The sequence below is a fragment of the Mercenaria mercenaria genome, chromosome 15 (assembly GCF_021730395.1).
Source record: "Mercenaria mercenaria strain notata chromosome 15, MADL_Memer_1, whole genome shotgun sequence".
In the NCBI taxonomy this organism is placed as follows: Eukaryota; Metazoa; Mollusca; class Bivalvia; order Venerida; family Veneridae; genus Mercenaria; species Mercenaria mercenaria.
Window position 1 is genome coordinate 57,066,393 of NC_069375.1, and position 19,599 is coordinate 57,085,991.

The 19,599-nt window shown below is 33.8% G+C and overlaps 1 protein-coding gene across 1 annotated transcript; it reads left to right on the forward strand.

The window, feature by feature from the left end:
• The first annotated feature begins 1,312 nt into the window (after positions 1-1,312).
• LOC123555570 (nose resistant to fluoxetine protein 6-like) lies at positions 1,313-13,155 on the forward strand. The gene is made up of 16 exons (XM_045346176.2): positions 1,313-1,782; positions 2,771-2,952; positions 3,546-3,636; positions 4,154-4,247; positions 4,772-4,874; positions 5,137-5,314; positions 5,447-5,614; positions 7,046-7,142; positions 7,465-7,563; positions 8,035-8,200; positions 8,867-8,946; positions 10,511-10,618; positions 11,058-11,184; positions 11,546-11,732; positions 12,026-12,168; positions 12,592-13,155. Exons 1-16 carry the CDS (start codon positions 1,449-1,451, stop codon positions 12,712-12,714), a joined length of 2,280 nt encoding a protein of 759 aa, XP_045202111.2. The 5' UTR covers positions 1,313-1,448; the 3' UTR covers positions 12,715-13,155.
• Positions 13,156-19,599: the final 6,444 nt, after the last annotated feature.

Below are 19,599 nucleotides of genomic sequence, written 5' to 3' on the forward strand. Positions count from 1 at the left end.
TCTGTCATGTGTTCTTAAGATATGATTTCTTTTTCTGAGCTCATTCGAAATGAACGACAGAATAGGATCGGCAAATTAACGAATCTGTAAATATACAGATGTGGACAACAATTCCTTCTTGATTCATGTACCTTTAACTCCATGTTTCCAGCAAGTTAAAATTAAACTGTATTAAGGTAGTGGACCCGTAATGCCAGTCGGCAATTTTCGTCAGTTTACGTTCTACCGTATACGCTTTCGGCATTCTCAGGTTGTTATACAAATATCTTAAAGTATTTGACTACTCCACACCTACTGCATCTAAGCGATATTTGATGCCGATACGGGTAATTTTACAAAGAATTCTGACAGTGATTGAAAGAAAGGTCAAAAGAACGAAAACGGAAAATGTATTTTTTTTTCTTTATATTTTTCTTTCTTCTTCTTTTTTTTTTTATAATAATGCAAATGAAAAATGGTAAAACCTCCACGATATGAAACAGCTGAAGAATTATAGAGAACAATAGTTAGGAAATAATCTCTAGTGCTTTCCTCGTCATATAGGTGTATGCGAAATATTAATAAACAAAGCGCTATAATTTTAAATTTTAAAATTGTATATTCATCATATCTATACTAATCCTTATTTACCGGAAACCTCTCAGAACTGAATTGTTTAGTGTTCGGCTTAAAGAGGTTCCGCTGTTTATAGGGATTCTGCAAACTATTTTAAAAATTCAAACTGTCTTTCTTAATTTTAACATAGTTTAAGATGGTACTCTGGAAGTAATGACATAACGCCATTTATCCGGATAACGTAGAATAAATACTGGATCATGTTATAAACCATTGTTTATTTACGACTCCGAGGAGTTTCATTAAAGAAAAGTTTCTATTCGCAAAAATTGATATCAAAGTATTATTTTCTCAAAGACATCTATTATTAAAGCTTTTGTAATGTCCATAACTTTTTAAAATCAGTCATATGAACGATCACACGGCACTTCCTGTTTTATTTATCAAATTTTCTAAGTATATTCTGAAGTTTTAAAAAGTCAAGATTGAAACAAATGCTACATTGTAGAAAAATTATCCGAATTACTTTGTAACCTCATTTGAAGACTGATCTAAATAGATGTACCACAATTTAACCCGTTATTTCACAGTCATACAATAGCTTAAGCGTTGAGGGCAATACTGCAGTAACTCCTATTAAACAAAGATAGAATTACGACAGTATTGCGCTTAACCCTCGATATATAACTTTGAGTCAGTGTGTGTATGGTATTATCCCATAAAATGACACCGGTTCGTTTTAAGTACTTATCTGATAAAGGGTATTATAAATATTAGCCTAGTCTCATTGATCATTCAATTTTGAATTTCGATTGTGTGTGAATTTTAAAGGACATACAGTAGCATAATCTTCGTTAGATTTTAAAAATCGTGTTACGTATTTATAAGGAGCTATGTATGAGACTAGTAAACTATTATTGGTATATGTATTAGTAAATCTATGTTTGTGCCAGCAGCGCTCAAATGATACAGTTGATTACTTTAAATTGCTTCAACACGCCCATCAAACGAATGAAGGGGCTAGAAAATATTCCCGCGAAGAGAACATTTCACCAACCGAACATTTGCATTTGACGAGCAAGCAAAATGAAGTGATAGCACGTGCGGAGGAAATGCTCGCATCTGGACTGGATGCGGTAGGCCCGTATGACGTCAGCGGACAGTGCCTGAACCATACAAAGCTATTTATAGAAGCTTTAACTCGACGAGAGCTTTGGGCTTTTAGAAGTAAGTGTCTTATAAAAATGTGAAATACTATTTTGTAACATTCAAAAACAAGGGTGGTTAATTAATGTCATACTCGATTGTTCAAATACAACAGAAGTAAAATAGAAAATGTGCATTTTTTGTTGTTGCTGATGGTTCTATTACTAAAAGAGATGAAAATGTACATTTCTTGTTCTTTTAACTGAGTGATTTTGAAAGTCTATCTTCAAAACAGATATTTCCTGAAGCTTCCAGGATCACAAACAAAATATTTATAGATTCTAAAAAAAATCAAGGAAAGATGGCATTTTAGAAACATTATGTTATAGCATAAGATGTAATATTTTTTAATGGTTGTCATATATGGCAATGATACAGCGGTTGCCAGATAAGCAATGATACATTAATTGCCGTACTTTACAGAGTTAGTGTGGAAACCATATTTTGCTATAATATAGTGATTGTCATATTTGGCAAAGGCATCGTAATTGCCACCGTTAGAAATGAAAAAGTGTTTACCACAATTGGAAATTGTTATTGATAAGTGATTGTCACAATTGGAAATAATAAAGTGATTGCCACAATTGGAAATGATCAATTGATTGTCATATTTGGCCAATTGGAGAATGACCCAGTTTATACCCTTTCGCGTAATATCATGTGGTATATTCATGAATCAGAATGTTATATAAAAGATAAATCCCGGTTTTTAATGCTATCTCATCAGGTTGTTTTATAACACTTTATCTCAAACGCTATATCTAAGTTGAATTAAAACATTTGACCTATATTGACCTTAAAGTGTTTGCACTTTTAAGATATTTGAAACAGCTGTTTTACATATACAATATGTCAATAGATAACACACATAGCGTTTACATATATTTGCAATATCAAAATAGTTCATTCTTTAATGCTTTGATTACTAAGGGACGCGCTATGTACTAAACTACACCTTCATGTCGAAACTCTAGGTAGAGATGCAGTTTCTGTATTTTGTATTTGTCAGTGATCGACGCGATGGGAAAACCAGAGAGTGACCTTCTAGACTTTCACACAAAATGGGTAGGTAACTGGGAAGAATGCCTCTCAGTTCAAGCAATCGAGTACGTGAATCCCGTGACCAAGACAGGACCAAGTTACCCTTACACCGGAAAATATTGTATTGCGTCATTTCCGTTAGGATCTGCAGTAAGTTTCGCACGATAATGTCTCCTTTGTAGTACTTAAAACTCGATACTTGCGTGTTTGTTTGTTTTTTGTTTTTTTTTTTTTTTTTTTTTTTTTTTTTTTTCAATTTTCGCGTAGTTACATTTTCTAAAATATGTCTGTTATCACTACGCCTACCTATATGTTCATAGGTTATGGTCAAAAAGTATATTCCTAACACCTGTTGTATTCTACATCTAAATAACGTCCTGTAAATAAACATATAAAGTTCCAGAGGTTTAGGCCGAAATAAACTCCAATTAAATGCAACCAGACCAAACTAAAATGACAACAAACTGTGTCGCTTACTGTCTATATCCTAGGTGACAAATATAGCAATATCCACAAATTATCCCTCCTCCAACCCTTCTGTAAAACTGTTTTGTCAAAAAAAGTGTTCTGTCTAAGTTTTAAACACCAAAATATTTCCTATTTTTTCCATGTATAGTAATATTCTTTAGATTTGACCTGCTGTAGTACGGTGTTTTATTTAGGGGAATGGGGTGCAGATATTGGCTAGAATCCCACATACCTCTTCGACATTAATTCAATTCAATCTTCCATTTTATTTTCAGGCAGAGTTTGGGCAAATGGCGGCCTTGATGATAGGAATGTGCTATCCCGACTCCTGCAGCTCCGCAGACGCAACAGCCTTAGCTAAAACACGTACGCAGAATAACTTTCGTCATTGTTTTAGTGTAGTAATGTAGTTAATAAAGATATCATTACTTTGTTGATATTTCGTTTCCTTTTTATAAAAGATTCATAGATTCATTCTGACCAGAATCAATATTATACACTATGAAAAAGTAAATATTGTTTCCCATGATTATTAAATCAGGAACCATATTATATATCTGGCACTTTTCATTTTAGTTGCTTTTGCTTTTGTTTAACCTTTACGCTGTTTATTGCTAAAATATACTGGTCTGTGATTCAGTTTTCGCAGTCACAACTTTTTATTTGAAGGGGTGTACACTGAAAATTAACCGATTAAATAGAGAACAGTGAAAACAATGATGAGCGTGCAAGCAAGGCAAAACCACTGCTCGCCAGCAGGCTAATGATTAAGATAAATTTTTCACACTGTATAGCGGATATATTCATAACAAATGTTGCACGAAATCTTTTAGAAGTTTTCCAAAATAAAGTAACGTTACTTAATAAAATCTTCAAATTTCAGTGGTTAGTTTGATCCCTGTCAATGCGACTATACCAGTAAACGTTATGTGTAGAGAAAAGTCTTTGGAGTATTCAAGCAAAGCAATAGCTGTTATGTAAGTATTTGAATGCGTTTTGTTTTTCATTAAAACAACGTAGAAACTACTTTAACAGCAATATATTTACATTATGTGAACGTGAGATGAAAATTTTCAAAACTCCAAGCCGCTTACATATTTATTGATCTGATTCAACATTTAATTTGCTTACATTAAACGTGCGTACTCCGTATAAGTTTATTTACATTTAGTTTTAACAAGCGTTTCTTAAACGCTAGTTTTGATTGCTTTGTACAGTAATTATTGACGCAGGATTCGTATGCAATACTTAAAAGCTGACATGCAAATAGATAATACTAACTATGTGTAACTTTCCTGTTTGATCTCTATTTAAATTCTTATTATTGACAAATTAGTTGAAGTTTTTAATCTAAATGAGGACTGTATGTAGTATTAGTATCTAACATCAGCCAACACCATTATTTTATCGTTTCAGTCTAATATATGATTACTATTTGATATCTAACTAAACACTTAATATGATATCTGCTCAACACCTTTACTTTGTTTTTGTTTTTCAGTGTTATATGTTCCCTGTTTGCAGCACTTATTGTCATAGCAACAGGCTACGATATTTTTGTACAACAGTTTCTTGCAAATAAACACTCGGGATACACACTAATGGTACGTTACATGTGTTAGAGTACGAAACAACTCTAAAAATAGTCATATTAGTCAAGTATGCTCGCAGAAGTATTCATTTGGTTTTCCTGACATAAGGGAAGCGTTCCATTCCATCAAATTTATATATGCGTAATAATTTAGAACTTCGTTTACTTTTTGCAGCAGTGTTACTTCAGTATAGGGGGCATTTGATTTCACGTTCTTGTTGGTTGGTAAAATAAGAAAGCCCAATATATTCTTAACGATATACCATATATTGTAGAATAAAGGATCAGAATATGGCTCCATCCATGAAGTTAATAATGGACATCTTTCAAATGGTCACGTGACTGTCGTTACGGAATCAACACCGCTTTACACTGATGACTTGAAAACCAATGATATAGACCATTCTAAACAGAAAATGAAAAAGAAAGCATTAGATGGAAAGTATCAACCAGGTAATTGATAATGCAGTATCTATAGCTAGCATTATGATAAGACCTAGAGATTAATAATTTTTAGTAGTATATAATGATATCATACTTTTCTCTTTAGGACTTCACTTCTATATTTTTTTATATTCATTCCAGGAACTTTGGGAAAGTTGCTATTATCATTCTCTGTGTATTCAAATGCTCCAAAGATTTTTAACACCTACCAACCTGCCGGGACATTGACCAGTGTTAATGGAATACGCTTCGTCAGTATGGCATGGGTTATATTAGGACATACGTATGCCTTTGGGCTCACCTTAACAGGTAATTTGCCTTTTACACGATCTGGGCTCTAAAACAGACAGCAGTACAAGACTAACGATCTTTTGTAAGAAATATGTACAAATACTAAGTACAAATAAACACAAGCCCCGAATGAAGAAGAACTTACCTCAAAGAAATTCATAAATAATATTGACAATCGGAGAAATATGTTAAAACATATTTGCAATGATATATCTGAAGATAGTCATCATTCTGCTGTCGAGTAGTTGCAGCCTAATCTTCTTTTACAACAAAAACCGCCACGTTTATACCTCTTTATGTATGTCCTGTTTCCGTATCATTATAATCGATTGTTGTAAAATATCCCCTAGAAGCACAGAATGCAGTCATTAATAAACTATGCGACACGCCTCATGCCCATGACAGAATCATCTTTCGTAAACGATATGAATAGACTCAAAGATGTCACTGAATCCAAGAATCAGGTTACTTGTCATGTCAAAGCCACTTGAAGAATGTTGTTATTTGGATTATTTAAGTCTGTAAAGAGATTGCTTTAAGCAAGGATACATGTACCGCAATCTGACTTAAGTACTTGATCTTCTAAACGAAGATCTGAGAACGACCTATTCACATACGTCTTCTGTATATTTTGGATTTCCAGTATTGTTATTTTTGTTTTCACAAATCTGTTTTTATTTGAACCAGTCAGACGACTTGTTCGAATGTCAAAGAGTAAGAAAAATTTGCAGTCAGTCAAGGGCTCGAACCCGGGATCCCTCGCTTAAAGAGCTAGTGTCCTACCGACTAAGCTAGCCGGCCATCTGACATCTTACGACATAAGAATTGTAGATATCAAAAGCCAAGGCTTTTTAAAGCTTGCAGAATGTTGTAAGTTATCTTTTGATTGGCCAGCGGAAGGGTCGTTAGAACGAGGCTATCAATAGCTCGTGTTCAGATCCTAAGCGTAGCGTAATAGGAGATGTACTTTAGTCAGATTGCATGTACCGGTAATGTCAGACTCGATTGATAATGTTCATGAAACTTTGATGTATGCAGATATTTAGAAATAATCAGTAGCAGAACAATGTTTTTATATAATCAAAGACGAAAAATTTATACACCTACGAAATGGTTTCTTCTACGCGACATATGTCTTTCCTGTAAAATAAGTTGGTGAAATAGGAAACCATTGTATGGAAACAAAAAGGAGATCGACGTGACGTCAGTATTAGCGTTATATAATAAATACAAAAATGTCCTTTATGTACGGTAGTTAACCAAATATACGATAACACTCTTTCTCGGCAAATTTCAAAATAATATGTGGACGAGACGTCAAAAATTCCATGTTTAAATGAAAATAAACACGTTTTGTCTTGTAAGAATGAACGTGTGTTCTAGCAGTGTTAACAAAACTATGTGCTTATAGTCTAAACATTGAATATGGTTTACCTTTTTTTACCACAGATAACGTCGCTACATACTTTCCACAAGTGATGAAGAGATTCACATTCCAAGCAGTGTCTAACGCCACGGTCTCTGTTGACACATTTTTCGTTCTGAGGTAATTAAAAGAAATATCTTCGAATTATTATTAAGACTACCTTTTAATATTTGGAATAAATCTGAGATATAAATATTAGTTTTTTGCGTTTTATAACTGATTATGTTATCTGAAGAAAACAAATATAACAAAGCATTGTGTCGTGTCATATTACACCCCTTCCATACAGATAAACACAACAACTAACTAAAGTTGAGAACCAAAACGATTGCGTAACCTTTGAAAGCGTAGTGCCTTTGAAAATTCAAGAGTATAGTTTATGTGTTTATTGTTGAACTTTTGAATGTTTTTATTACTCATTGACAAATGGTTTATTTTTCAGTGGGTTACTAGTATCATATCTCTCATTACGTGAAATGAAGAAGGTTGGAGGAGCTCGCAGATTTAAGTGGGGAATGTTTTACTTTCATAGATTCTGGAGGTATTAATACACTAAGTTTGATTAAACTAATAAGAAAAAATGTATCATTTATAATATTATAAGAATTATTTGTTGATATACTTACGCCTACATGACATATACTGCTTGACTTGGTATCTTTAAAAGGAATATAGCGACAAATTGTTATCTGTTCAATACCTTTATTTTACAAAGATTTAACTGACTAAGTTTTTTCTCAGTTTTGGTAATTTCAGGCTTGCAGACTTTTAAAATCTAAAAACAAATATTACTCATTAAGTACTGTCTCACATGTTACAATTTAATTAGGAACATTTAGTCAAATATTTCTCAAGTGAGAACTTCAAGGTAGGATTAATAGAACTACAATATTATAAATAAAAAACTAAGTTTAACGTGGAAAAAGCATGTTAATGATTTTACATAATTATCATTGTTATTTAGAGATACACCATCTAATACATTCAATCGCTTCCGTTCATTTAATGATAGGCTGACACCACCATACATGCTACTGCTCATGTTGTATGTGCCAACATTTAAATACTGGGCGGATGGACCATTCTGGCCACAGACAGGAGTAGATGTTGATGAATGTAAAGACACGTGGTGGACCAATTTGTTATATATCAATAACATTGTCAGGACTGACAAAATGGTACATAAATTGTAAATTGTATATGTTGTGTAATATGTTAAATTTCTTACAGTCAAATTTCATTCAAATATATCTTTGTGATCATGGAACAATTAAACTCCCCAAATATATATATATATTTGTTTGTTCGGACCTATTACGACAAAGGGCCTAGCAGTACAAACGAGCATGCCACAGCAAGTCCACTAACCCAATAAAATGTGATTTGATGTTGTTTTATATACAAAATCTAATTATAATACACATTTGTACTAGTTCAACATTTGCATAATTATATATTCAAATCTCTGTTTTCATGCTTCACAAATTCTAGTCTTTTTAACTGCTTGAAAATATAGAGACAGTTTGCATTAAGGGATATAATTAAATTCAGAACAATTGACTTTTCCATACGTGAGATCCGCTTGATACAAGTTCGCATTATAAATTATTATATGATAGAAAGAATTTATACGAACTTAATCACCAATACAATATACCAGACCAGTTACGGCAAAGCCAGCAATTTTGTATCATTTCGCATACAGATCTATCAGTACAGTATAACTATATGGCGTTACTTGACAATAGCGCACCTAAATGTTTACCTAGCAGCTGCTTAGTTGTATAGTCGCAGATAAAGTGCTAAATAGATTTGTGTTGACATATATCTTTCTTGTTTGTCAGTGTATGGGATGGAGCTGGTACCTGGCGAACGACATGCAGTTTTACGTTCTGAGTCCCATTATGCTAATACCTTTATATTAGTAAGTTATCTAAATTACTTCTTGAATCGCAAGTCATTTTCTTCTTTTACTTATTAAAGTTTTGTGTAAGTCAGTGTGATTTTAACACAATATATTTTAATTAAAATCTGTATTCATGGTCCGTATACTTCATGTTTGTTAAATGTACACAAACACAAATTTTTACAACCAGCTCGATAGCCTAGTGGTAGAGCGTCCGCTTCGAGTGCAGGAGGTCTTGGGTTCGATCCCCTTCGCGTCATATCAAAGACATGAAAAAAGTACCAGTAGTTCCTTTGCTCGGCGCTCAGCATTGAAAGGGAAACTGGCATTTTCTCTCATACCCTCGTGGCGATGGCTTCCACCAGGAATGAGGTGTCGAGTGTTATTTATATAAGTTATAAAACTTCCTTTACAATCGACCTAAAATTAAAATAGATTATGTATAAAATTAAAATAGATTATGTATAAGCTATACACAAATCTTCATATACTGTATAGTGGGATATATACACAGCGTCACTGAAAAGTAACCACCCTAATGACCTTTATATTTTAAAAATCGCACTGGACTGTGTTAAAAACATAACACGACTAAATTTTTGACTCAACTGCGACGTCACTGGTGTAAAGATATGTCAGATTCGATTAACTCCATTTGAGGCACGGGCTGCACGTGCAAAATGACTTTTTCCAGCAGTGTCGACATGTACGGAAATTCTATCGCAAATCATTCATCGCGCTTGAAAGTCAGTTGACAGACTAAAAGGAATACGTTACAAAAAAAACCAGAATATCCTTGCTAAGAATGCCACGTTAAAGGCACGATCAACGCCATCAGGCCATTGCCATGGTTGACGCCGAACTTTCATGTAGTGAAATTGCACGTCGTATGTGCTGTTCTTACCTGACAGTCATGAAATGGGTTAGGAGACATGATCAGTCTATGAGTAATAGACCGCGCACAGGCCATGAACAAGTGACGTCGATATTGTATTAAAAATGTAAAGAGGGATATATTAAGTGGTAACTTCTCTATGACGCCCAGTATATTGAAGGTTCCAAATATTCGCGTTTTAAAGAGTTTTGAATTTACGGTGTCTTGATTTCGACCGCGAATTATAAATCTTGGTTGTAAACAAAAGAAAGGGAGGACACTCTTTCTAGACATGCAAATAATAACAAGCAAGCAAATAAGCCTCTTGTTGTCGTCTAAATAGAGACGCATATAGTGGTGTATTTCGCGCGGTCAATGTTTACCGCCAATATAGCGAAAATTAAACCCCCGCGAATAAAACCCGGTATACAGTAATAAAATCTATATGAAAATCCTTTGGAAGTATAGAATGCACCAAAGCAAAATAGTAGAAACTCGGTTTAACCAAGTCTGTTCATATAAGGTAATGGAAAGTGCAACATCCCTTACGCCGACTAGCAGCGGCTTAATCGGAACTCTGTAACATATATATTGAATGGATTGCATTATCTCCTAAAGGACCTGAAAACATAACAACTCCGAAATCAACTTTGATAAATTTTTTTCATAACATAACTCATATGTAACCTACTTGTCTTTGATTTTCAGTTCGCCGCTGTGGGGTACTATTTCCTGCCTATTGCTGATCTTGGTAAACTTCATTAGCACGGGCATACTTTCTAAACATTACGACATAAATGCAAACTTATTACTAACGTAGGTATATAAGATGTTAAACTAGAATAATAATATTTTTGCCTTTAGTGTGTTATATTTGTTGATTCTTAAAAGTAACACACAATACACAGTTGTGCTGTATTGTATATATTTGGATACCAAGCTATCACTTAATTTTACATTTCCTTTTTTATAAAGTAAAAGTACTTTAACTAGTATATCAGAGCCTTTTGATTAACTTGTTACGTTTCTAATACACGCCTAGTTCTTAAATGTGTAACTGTATTATTATTTAAATTACCAAACGAAAGTTCATCAAAGGACGATGACACTTAAGTTCTAGACATAACAAATAACTGCAGGAACACAAACTATAGATCTATCTTAAACACTAATACTTATTTAGTTTTGTCCCATATCATGGCTGGTGAAATTTATGATTTAGATGGATTTATATAAATTCATTTTGATATTTCAGTCAAGATGCAACTAGTGCTATGCAAGAGATCTACTTCAAACCCTGGGCTCGTATAGGACCATATGTCATAGGGTTCTTCACGGGCTATCTTCTATACATAACTGAATGTAAAGTTAAAATGTCAAAGGTATTTCATCTTGTTACAATTTTCAATGATCTCTATTTTCAGATTAACGCACTGGACCCGTAATGGCAATCGATAATTTCATATCGTTTACGTGTTGTCTGTTTGCAACTTCGACTTTCACCGGTAGTTATGAAAATAAATGTTTATATGGCCGAAAATTACGGAGGAAACGTAGTTGCACGAAAATTGCAGATTGTGATTACGGTTCCGTTACCTAAATAATAAAATTATATGTAAATATAGTCAAAAATTGAACATAGAAACAAGTATATTTCAGTACATAGACTATTTAAACAGATTGATAAATGTAGATAGGTTTTGTTCGGAATACTTCTAAATTTTTCTTTACTTAAATTTACAGTTATTGAATATTGTTGGTTGGCTTGTTGCAACAGGAGTTGCTTTGTTGGTTTTGTATGGCTTATACACCCCAGACGGCTCTCCGAAACTGGGTGTTGACACATCAGCGCTGTATAATGCCACATTTCGGACGGCTTGGGGAATGTGTGTAGCATGGGTGATATTTGCATGCGCTTCTGGATATGGAGGTAATTCATAAGCGACAGAAAGTGATCTGAATGCTTTTCTGATAATTTATTTTACGAACTTAGTTTTAACGTCTAATTGACAAATTGTAAATTTCATTAGTATTCATTTCGCCTATAGTTTCATCAGTATCTAAGACCGTAATCCCCAAAGACTAATTAAGATTATGATATAAAGCAAATAAGAAAGTGTTTATTGCTCCAACAATAATGAGACTGAAGAAACTTCACACTATAATTACATTTCATCTTTTATAGAATTCTGATATAGCTTAAGTACTGACTGTCTATTTTAGGTCCTGTAAATAAATTGTTGTCATGGCGAGCAATTATTCCACTGAGTCGACTGACATATTGCGCCTACTTGGTACATCCTCTTGTTTTGTATACATATTATTCTAGCAGAAGATCGCTGATGAGATGGTATGACCTGGAACTGGTGAGTAAATTATCATAGAGGTTCAGAAAAACCGTTCATGAGAACTGGTCAATCAAAGATAGTAGTTATCTTATTTTTCATCTCCTTCTTCAGTATCCTTGCAACCCGTTGATAGCTTAATCTACTTGACCTAAGTTTTTTTACATAGGTTTGACGAATTCTACTGTCAGTAAGCTATTCCCACACCAACCTTTAAGAAAGTTATTAAACCATGTACCTTTACCGCCTGTTTTTGATTTGCAAATAGAGGGACTGAACTCTTGAACATATCTATTTGGTGTTTATTACTTTAGATAATTTTGTTTTCGGTAAAAATAGTAAAAAATATACTTGTCGATTGATTTTTTTTTTTTTTGTTGCTTTTAACATGTTTGAGTAAGTTTCTAGGGAAGATAAAACCAACACTATTATATCTTATTTCAGATTTATCTTTTTCTTGGTCACTTGTGTGTATCCTATGCAGCAGCTTTCATTATATCATTGGCTTTTGAATCTCCTATGATGGGACTGGAAAAGGTCATGTTGGGGAGGAAAAAGAACAGCTGATAACCATTTTAAAACAGAAAGACATACAGATTGCAATATAACTGAACGTTCAAATCATTTGCTGACAATTTTATCAAGTGAAAATTGTATATTTTGTTTTGATACTTTGCTATACACTTTTCTACATGTTACATTTTTACATGAATATTTTTTGTATATTTTTATGAACGGTATTCGATATGAAAAGGATTAAACTCAGATAAATAGCTTCTGTGGTACAAACATAAGCAAATGTAACGTTATAGCTTTTATGATTCATGCAGGAATGCATGATTGTATAATAAATCATGACGAATAAACATTTTGAATTTTCGTAGACGCATTGATGGCTTCCGACTGTGATATATGCATTTTATTTTACTTTTCATACATTTCTTCACATTTGCTTTATTGAAATATGTTACACGCTTGTTAAAGAATGACAAATAATAAATTAGTACAATAAAATTGCCTTTGTATTTTTATTTCAAATATTTCCATGCATAAAACCCTAGTTTTTGCCGATTTTGAGGAGGAAATACTTATGAGTACGTGTTGCTGATTTTTTTCTATTCTCTTCCAGACCCAACGTTAACACAAAAAAATCGACATGGACCTGGACCAGTTTAGTCCGCAACTCTGAGATTCATGTAATCTTTAATCTGCCTATATTGAAATCATTCTACAGTCTATTCAAACGTGCAATTAGTTCTTTTTTATACGTGCCTGCAATGACAAAGCTCATTAATATCTTATTCCAGAAAGTTGAATGCGTCGTTTGGCACGTAAATAAGTCGAGAAATAAAGCTTGAAAATGATATACAAGAATAATTCAAAAATGTACTTTTCCACAAGAAATACGGAGAGAAAAAAACAAGGACATAACAAACCAATTAAGTAAGACATTGGGAAAGACCTTGGAACCGTCGGTGATGACCACCCCACTGTGTAATTGTATTAATAACTGGTTAATGAAACGCAACGATCATTACAGCCTAAATATGTTCCAGAATTGCAAAACTATGTAAATAAAAGTTGTCCCCGTCAGCTGGATCCTAACAAGCAGCTAGAGCCCTGCAGATCTGCTCGACCTGAAGTTAGAACACTTTTCAAAATCGAACGATTGATTTTGTCCAGTAAGTGTAATTGTAATTATATCATACTATATTTGTATGAAACACACTTTTGAAAAAAGTCTAGGTATCTGTTCCTTTACTAAACATAAGTTGACTCAACTATTTTATATTTCGGAAAACCTGAAAGGGCAGTTTTCTGTATTTTGTATTGAGTAAAATAATTGAAAATCACAGTAACTCTTTAAAATTAGAAAATTATTTATGTATGTGCTACAATTTAACCTTTTAATTGTCTCATATCACAGCCTTTGTTATAAATACCTTCTGATAACGGGTTGCATAATTATTGCATTAGTTTTTATCATATGATTTTGGAAAAAAATCTTATGCCTGTGAATTAACGAGGACATGAAATTCTTTGTTTTATTATTAAATTGTTTTTTCTTTCTTGCTGTTATAAAATGTTGTTAAACGCATTTATATTTATATATGAATGTTTGTCCCAGCAGAGCTCAATGAGATAATGTATTACTTTTAATTCCTCCAACACGTCTTGGAAATATTCCCGTAAAGAGAACATATCTCCGAGCAAACAGCAGCAAGTGTTAGAACATATGGGGGAAATACTCGCGTTTGGACTGGAGTGAATGCGATAAGCCCGTATATGTTTGCAGTAGATGCCTCAACTATACAAAGCTGTATATAAACGCTTTAAGTCGACGAGAGTTATCGACTTTTAGAAGTAAGCGTCAACCTGAATTGTTTAAGGAGCATGTTATCCGATGACATTATCGATTGTAATCCAACCATGAAAGACAACTAGAAAATGAGAATTTTTGTTGTTAGTTGTTAATTCTTTTTCTATAAAAGACGTCCTTTCCCAAAAATATATATCAAATAACGTGTCCGCGTAAACGAATTCAGAGTAACAGATATCTTTTATACTTTTTACAAAACGATTTGAAAGACTACTTTTAAGATAGTGGACCCGTAATGATAAGCAACAAAAGTATGAAAATAGAGATGCATCATGGATAAATTGAATAGTAATTAATAGTAATTGCCACGAGGAAAATGATTTACTGATTGCCGTATTAGGCAATAGTTTTTAGCGGTTGCCATTTTTGGTGATGATATAATGATTGCCGTATTAGGCAATAGTTTTGAGCGGTTGCCATATTTGGTGATGATATAATGATTGCCGTAGTAGGCAATAGTTTTTAGCGGTTGCCATATTTGATGATGATATAATTATTGCCGTATTTGGCAATAGTTTTGAGCGGTTGCCATATTTGGTGATGATATAATGATTGCCGTATTAGGCAATAGTATTATAATTTCCATAGCTTATCACTGTATCTTTATTGTTATAATTTGCAATGATAAAGAGATTGCCATATTTGGAAAATGTAATGGTTTTCGCATTTGGTGAATGACCCATCTTTTGCTCTTAATAACATAATCACTTGGTATTTGCATAAAACGGTTTAGTGAATCAAATGCAAATTTCAATATCAAATGTTATCTCGCCACGTTATTTTATGACATTATATATCAAATATTATATCTGTGTTAAAACAGTTGACCCATATTGACCTTATGTAAGCGTTTGCACTTTTAAGATATTTAAAATAGCTGTAAAGCATATATATTTTGTAAATAGATAAATTGTATTCTGAGTAATTATGTGCAAAGGATCTTAAATTACACATGGTGCAAATGCTTGAATGAGTCAATGTGAGAAATGACGCACTTTGTTTTTAAAGTAGCTGCATGAATTCACTTAGAATAACTAGATAAACCTGCAGTTTTATCATCCATCTGTTTTCTGTATTTGTCGGTGATCGACGCAATGGGAGCACCAGACATTTTAGACTTCCACACAAAATGGATTGGTAACTGGGAAGAATGTCTTGCATTTCAAGCAATAGTGTACAAGAATCTCGAAAACACAAGAGGACAAAGTTATCCCTACACTGCAAAATATTGCACTGTGTCATTTCCCATAGGACCCCTAACAAAAATATCCTTTTGTACAGATTCATACTCATAATAGGTAGAAGTGAATTTTGAAAACGAATCGTCTGCATCAAAGTTCTTAGAATTTAGAGAAAAATACTCATCTTCCAAACAATCTGTTTCCGTAGGAACACTATTTCTGGACTGCGAGTTGACCTGGTCTGACATCACTGGAACCTGTTGCTTAAAGGCAGGAACGCTGAAAATGATCAAACGATCCACATGCGAAGCATGAACCATACACGACTGGTCTGGAGAAGTTGTTGTAGCCTCGAAAAGACCTGCCGCAACTGTTGGCGGGAAATGCGAGCAGATTGTCTGTTTGACCACGAAAAGTCAATAAAGCACAAGACGTAATCGTTAAAGAAGACATATTGCGAGCCGATTGAAGACGTTTGACAGACTTTGATTAGCGTTTGATAGCCTGATTTTTGGCCTTACGAAGTTAAATTTCATCTTCTGGATTGCTGGCGAGCAGATTTGCTGTATAACAGTTCACAGTCTCCCAGCCACCTCCTGATGTGTCAGCGATGCGAATTAACTTTTGACGTCGTTTGGCCTTCTCCAGTGCCTCGGCAGTATTGAATTTTACTATTGTCAATAGCCTAGATAGCCTTGTTCAAACAACCTAATAATTCACAATTGAATACGTGCGGTAATTGTACTTTGTTGCCCTGATGTTTCCAGTGAATGTCAATGTCTGACTTCAATTTCTTCACTTCTTTGCCAACCTCGAACCTCTTCTCACAAAGATACAACGGCCTGTCTCTGTTGGTCTAGCTAGCGAGAAATTTCGTACAATTGTTTCTGAATGCCGGAATCTTGCAATGGCGTTGAACAAATATCGTCTTGCATGTTGGCGATCGACTGTCCAAGCGCTGAATGAACTGAAGAATCTATGTAAGAATACACGTGCTCATCAGAGCGTGAAATTAACGCCTCACCGTGGTCCGCTAGGAACGATAAGAGGGGAAATAATTTTCTTCTAATTCAATGCGAATACATATCTTTCATAAATATAATCAGCCTTTTCTTCCTTAATGTTGAAGGATCATTTTTCAGATACGATCAATGTGTCATAATTATAGAAAGCTAAAACTAAACTGTATTTTTATAATTTGTAGGTCCTAATGCATCGAAATCGGCCTTTATTCCAGCTTGGAACATGGAACATTTACAATATAGGTAAAACATTCAAAATACAACAATGTAGGTAGTTTCTAAAGATCTTTTTTTCAGATACGCTTAAATTGTCTATAACTCATGTTAAATCAACAAATTCATGTTTACAGAAAGCTAAAACTAAACTGTATTAATTTATTTAAGGTTTTAATGAATCGAAATCGGACTTTCTTTGAACATTTACAACAAAGGTAAAGCATTCTACTAAAGATCTTTTTTCAGATACGCTTAGGGTGTCTATGATTCATGTTACTTTAATTACATCTTTACAGCAGGCTAAAATTAAACTGTATTAACTTATTTTTAGATTTTAGTATGCCCGCCCGTTTAGCTCAGTAGGTTGAGCGTTGGTCTACGGATCACGATGCCGTGAGTTCGATCCTCGGGTGGGGCGTATGTTCTATGTGACTATTTGATAAACGACATTGTGTCTGAAATCATTAGTCCTCCACCTCTAATTCATGTGGGGAAGTTGGCAGTTACTTGCGGAGAACAGGTTAGTACTGGTACAGAATCCAGGAACACTGGTTAGGTTAACTGCCCGCCGTTACATGACTGAAATACTGTTGAAAAACGGCGTTAAACCCAAAACAAACGAACAAAAGATGTTAGTACTAATCCCCAATTATAACGTGATTCCTGCCGAAACGCGAGGACAGGTCCATTTCAAAATAACTGATAAAATAACAATTCATAATGCTTGCACAATACTTGACAAGTAAATATTGGTATTTGATTCATTTTAACTGTTCACTAAGTATATGACAACATAGCTCAGTTGGGTAAAATGCAGATAACAATTGGATAAAAGCAAATCGTTTAGTGAGTTCGAATCCTCATGAGGATTTTTCTCAGATTTTTTTTTTCTGTTTTTCCTACTCGTTTTCACTTTTGTTCCCACATTTTCGTTTCTTTATTTGATAGTTTGTATTTGCATTGCATATCTGTCTTTATATTACATATTATATTATTAATATTATGTTCATTATTCGCTTAAGTGCGTGTATTTAATTAATGTCATCGTTGATATTATGCTAAACATTTCTAATCTGCAATATCGGCTTTAGATATTTCTTTGTCGTGATGTCACATTAAGGAATCTAAATTTTGCATGCAAACATTAAATAAAATTAAGTGTCTATGCTGAGTTTCGAACCCACACGGGAAAATATCTGTTTAACATGGACAGTATGCTTTACCTCTGAGCTAATTTATAATTGGTACCGGAACTAGAAATATTTAGGTTTTAACATGTTTGAAAAATGTTGAATTCCCTATGTTCCATTTTGATCTATTTATAGTTTTGTTTGTAAATATCAAGTTATCGTTGGGGCATAGTACATCAAAATGGCCTTTATTTCATTTTTGGAACATTGAACATTTACATACTTAGATACTTGATGCTGCTTCTTTAAGCAATGTTTCGTGTGATTTAAAACAATAATGTAAAGAAATTGCAAGTCAGCATGGAATAATAGTAATTGGAAATTGTATTTAAAGTCAGTAGCTATATTTAGCTTTCAATGCTTCTTTCTAAGCTTTAATGGTAACTAAAAGCCTGCATCGTGTTACATTTGTCATGAATTTCAAGACTGAAAAGCGATCAAAGGGTGATATATTTTTTATATTAATATGCTTTTGGTGGTGATTTCTAAAGTTTAGAGTATTTGAACTACTCCACAGCTATCACATATCTAAGCGAGATTGGAAGCCGATAACAGTGATTTTACAAAGAATGCTGACAGTCTTGAAAGAAGCGTACTGAAAAGTTATGGTGTTTTCTTAATAATAATGCCAATGAAAAATGGTCAAAGCTTCTAAATATGAAACAGATGAAGGATAACACATATATTTTGTGTATATAAAACAATATTTTATTACTATTATTATTATTGTACCAGATTTATATAGCGCCCTTTTCATGATAAACATTTCAAAGGCGTTTTACATAGCACAAACGCAGCCATACAGGGCGCGAAATTCATCCTCTATTAGTACAGACATAGTGCGATCTGACCAGAGGGACAGAGTGAGATAAAGCCCCCAGAACAAAGAGAGAGAGAAATCCGTTTTAGATACAGTCCTATCCGGCTAACTTAGCCTAGCTCTTTGCGAACAGACAGTCTGGTTCTTTAACGTGCCCGATGTAAAGCATCGATACACGCGAAGCCGTCTTTCCTCGGAATAACCAGTACAGGCCTCCTATTTAGGTGGGAGACACTCAAGGGCACCTCAGAAATTTCCAGTGCCTGGACCGGGATTCGAACCCCGGACCTCTGGATTGGCAGTCAAGCGTGTTAACACTAGACCACCGGACCACCCATTTTGCCTGAAAATAGCCTCTAGTGCTTTCCTCGTCATATAGAGGTATGCGAAATAATTTTGTACAAAGCGCTATGCATTGTACTTTTATATATCAAAACTAGTCTCTATTTAACGGAAACCTCTCAAAACTGAATTATTTACTTTTTGGCTTAAAGGGGTTCCACAGTTTATAGTGATTCTTCAAACTATCAATAAATTTATATTACAAAATATTTGTACAAAGTAGACATTTGAAAACGATAATTCTTAATGATTTAGTTTGTACAAAAAGGATGTTGGATTAACTGTTTTATTTTCGATTTTA

Coding starts and splice junctions, on each gene's coding strand:
- LOC123555570 (XM_045346176.2), top strand. CDS start 1,449: ATGTATGAGACTAGTAAACTATTATTGGTATATGTATTAGTAAATCTA. Junction 3,637..4,153: donor AACAGCCTTAGCTAAAACAC/GTACGCAGAATA, acceptor TTCAAATTTCAG/TGGTTAGTTTGATCCCTGTC. Junction 11,185..11,545: donor GTAAAGTTAAAATGTCAAAG/GTATTTCATCTT, acceptor TTAAATTTACAG/TTATTGAATATTGTTGGTTG.